General features: G+C 35.0%; 1 protein-coding gene across 1 annotated transcript; it reads left to right on the forward strand.

The window, feature by feature from the left end:
- The first annotated feature begins 271 nt into the window (after positions 1-271).
- On the forward strand, positions 272-2,932 carry LOC126670002 (uncharacterized). The gene is made up of 3 exons (XM_050363653.2): positions 272-732; positions 1,032-1,618; positions 2,335-2,932. The coding sequence occupies exons 2-3, from the start codon at positions 1,048-1,050 to the stop codon at positions 2,715-2,717; spliced, it is 954 nt and encodes a 317-aa protein (XP_050219610.1). The 5' UTR covers positions 272-732; positions 1,032-1,047; the 3' UTR covers positions 2,718-2,932.
- Positions 2,933-3,176: the final 244 nt, after the last annotated feature.

Here is a 3,176-nt window from a genome sequence, read left to right on the forward strand (position 1 = left end):
AATTATTTGGATTATATTAAATCAAAAGTCAAATAATTAATTTGTTTTTATTAAAAATATTTTTTAATAGTATATATTTATAAAAATTATTAATTAGAAATTTCACCTTAAATCGACAATAATAATAATAATTTATCCAAAGTTGTTCCTTACCAGTTCAAAAACACTAATAAACATTAAAAAACTTTTGGTAAGAAATCACCAAAGTACATTGTATTCCCATTTTACCCTCTCCCACTACATTTATTAGCTACTATATACATATAGAGCAGCTCACACTAAATTATTCTCTTCCTTCCATTCTCTTCACTTTCTTGCTCCGCTCTGCATATAATCCGTACACATCTTTCAAAAAAGAAACCCACTCAGAAACTTTTCCCACAACTAAAAATTCAAAAAAAAAGATAACTATTTTCCACTGAGCGATCTTGCAGAAACAAAAAAGTGAAAAAGAATCACAAAACGACGAATCAAGAAGCGCGTTGAATGCTATTGGCAGTAGAAAAAGTGGCAGTGATCTCATTGTTTTTATCTTCATTTTAACAAACCCTGACATTTCCAGATTCATTCAAAAATTTCTGTGATCTGGGTTCTGATTATAAATCTCATACGATCACTGGGTTTTAATTTGTTTCTGTTAGTTCAAGATTCAAGAATTAACAACAATTTGGTTGTTCTTGGAGAAGACAGAGTTACAATAATAGCTCAGCTGTACTGTGTGTCTTTTTCTTGGTAAGTTAAATGCTCAATTTTAAATTCATGTGATTTATGAGTCAATTTCATTCATTCTTGAAAAATTCAAAAAAAAAAAACAGTTTTTAAATCCCATCATAAATTTCTTTCCTTTTTTGCTGATTACTCTGTCAAATGAACTTTCAAGTAATCTCATTATCACCCATTTCTTTTATAATTGAAAAAACGGAAGCTTTTGTGGGAGGAATAGAACCCCAGCAGCAGATTACTGTCGAGTGCTTACAGTTATTCGGTTTTCCTGGCATTTTAAAGATCTTGAATATTTTTTTCTTTCACAGATTTGAACTGCTCATAATGTCGCTAACAATCAAGCCGCACCACCACCGTCACCGGAGCAAATCAAGCAAAAACCCACCAACAAATCACAGAGACTGGACGCAGATCTACACAATCTACGGCATGGACCAATGGCAAACACTAATTTTCCTCTTATGCCACGCCATTTTCTTCACTATCTTATCAATCCTATTCCTATACTACTTCGACCCGTTTTGCAAACTTATCGAATCCATTCTAATTCACTTCACAACCACCTCCTCCACCACCAGCACTGCCGGAGTGGCCCGTTTTGTCGCCGGGTTTACTGGGTGTGTGACCGCTTTGTCGGCGGTTTGTTTGTTTCTGGCGGCGGGTAACTTTTTTTATAGCTCGGTTGCTCTGTATGATGACATGGCGCAGAGAATGGTGAGCTATGTGAATGACTGGTCGAATGTGAAGTTGGCTCTTGATATTGGGTGCGGGAGAGGGATTCTGTTGAATGCGGTGGCTACCCAGTTGAAGAAAACGGGTAGTTCGGGTCGGGTTGTTGGGTTGGATCGGTGTAAAGGGACCACTTTGTCTACTCTCAGAACTGCTAACATGGAAGGTTGGTGACTTTGTACCTTTTAATTTTGGGTTTTTTTGACGCGTTTATGGTTATTTATTTATGGGTTTGTTTGATTTGGTTGACGGTTTTGGAAATTTCATTAAATTTTGTTAAGGTTTTTATTATTTTTAACTTGGTGAATTTGAAATTGGACCTCATACCTCAAAAAAATTTAAAGTGATTCATTGAGTTTTGGTGGAAATTCTGCATAAATTGTTCTGATCTTTTCAATTGTGTAAAAAAACAGATTACTTTTACAGGGGTGAAATTTGATTCGGTTTGATTTGCGGTTTTAGTTGAATACAGGAACAATTTAAAATAAAAATTCAAAGAAAAAAAGTAGGTAAATTTAGTCTTCAAATCTTGGTCAAATAGTAGGTAGTATTTCATATTTTAACCATCTGAATACATTAAAAAAATTTAATACTGTTATTTTACAGAAAATTGTGTTAAATTTAGATACTTTGATTATTTCAGTGTCTTGGTTTTTAAAAAAAAATGAAAATTGAACTGAACTAACATGTTTAGAAAATTTATAATTAATGAGCTGAACCAATCATTTTCGGTTTGGTTGCTAATCACTTGTTTGCACCATCTCTGCAATAAAATTGACTCGAATCCAGTTTTAAGTTCTAATTTTAGTTAGAAGTGCTAGTTTCATTGTCAGATGTTCATTATTTTCGGGTGGATTGAATCTAAATTTGTCTGTAAAACAGGGGTTGGAGAGTACGTGACTTGCAGAGAAGGCGATGTTAGAAGTTTACCATTCGGAGATAACTATTTTGATGTGGTGGTATCAGCTGTGTTTTTCCACACAGTCGGAAAAGAGTACGGCCACCGCACAGTGGAGGCATCAGCAGAAAGAACCCGAGTGCTGGGCGAGATGGTTAGGGTTTTAAAACCCGGCGGCATTGGAGTAGTGTGGGACATAGTACATGTGCCGGAATACGTCCGGCGATTACAAGAGCTGAAGATGGAGGATATAAGGGTTTCGGAGCGCGTAACTGCTTTCATGGTGAGCAGCCACATTGTATCATTCCGGAAGCCAGATCAGCATTTTATCGGTCTCAGCGAGGTTAGGCTGGATTGGAGATGCTAATAATGTGGTAATATATGGTGATAGTTTCTTGTTAAAATTAGAGAATGAAGAAGGTAAATATTAATATTTTTAAATTATGATGATGAGCATAGTTTCAGGTATCTGGGGAGACGAAGTCGATCCAGATGTGTTACTGGAAGCATATATATATTACAGTATGTTTGATGTAGTTTATGAATTATGGTTATCAATGCAAGTATTGATGATGATGGCAACTTTATTCCACATTTCTTAGCTCGAGTTTCATGCTGATTGATTAATAGGGGCGAGCATTCAATTCAAATTGAATCGAATCGAACTGATATTTTGTTTACTATTTTTTAAATTAAATCGAACTAAATTATAAACATGTAAACAATTTCAAATCAAATTGAACTAAATCTGTTGATCAAGTTGCTTCCCCCCCCCCCCCCCCCCCTTAAATTTGTGTCGAAATTGAACTTGAAATTTTATATTTTT

This window comes from Mercurialis annua, linkage group LG2 (assembly GCF_937616625.2).
Source record: "Mercurialis annua linkage group LG2, ddMerAnnu1.2, whole genome shotgun sequence".
Lineage (NCBI taxonomy): Eukaryota > Viridiplantae > Streptophyta > Magnoliopsida > Malpighiales > Euphorbiaceae > Mercurialis > Mercurialis annua.

What these genes read in the sequence shown, in the direction of transcription:
- LOC126670002 (XM_050363653.2), top strand. Translation starts at nt 1,048, where the DNA reads ATGTCGCTAACAATCAAGCCGCACCACCACCGTCACCGGAGCAAATCA. An exon ending in CAGAACTGCTAACATGGAAG is followed by an intron (nt 1,619 to 2,334) that starts GTTGGTGACTTT and finishes TCTGTAAAACAG; the next exon opens with GGGTTGGAGAGTACGTGACT.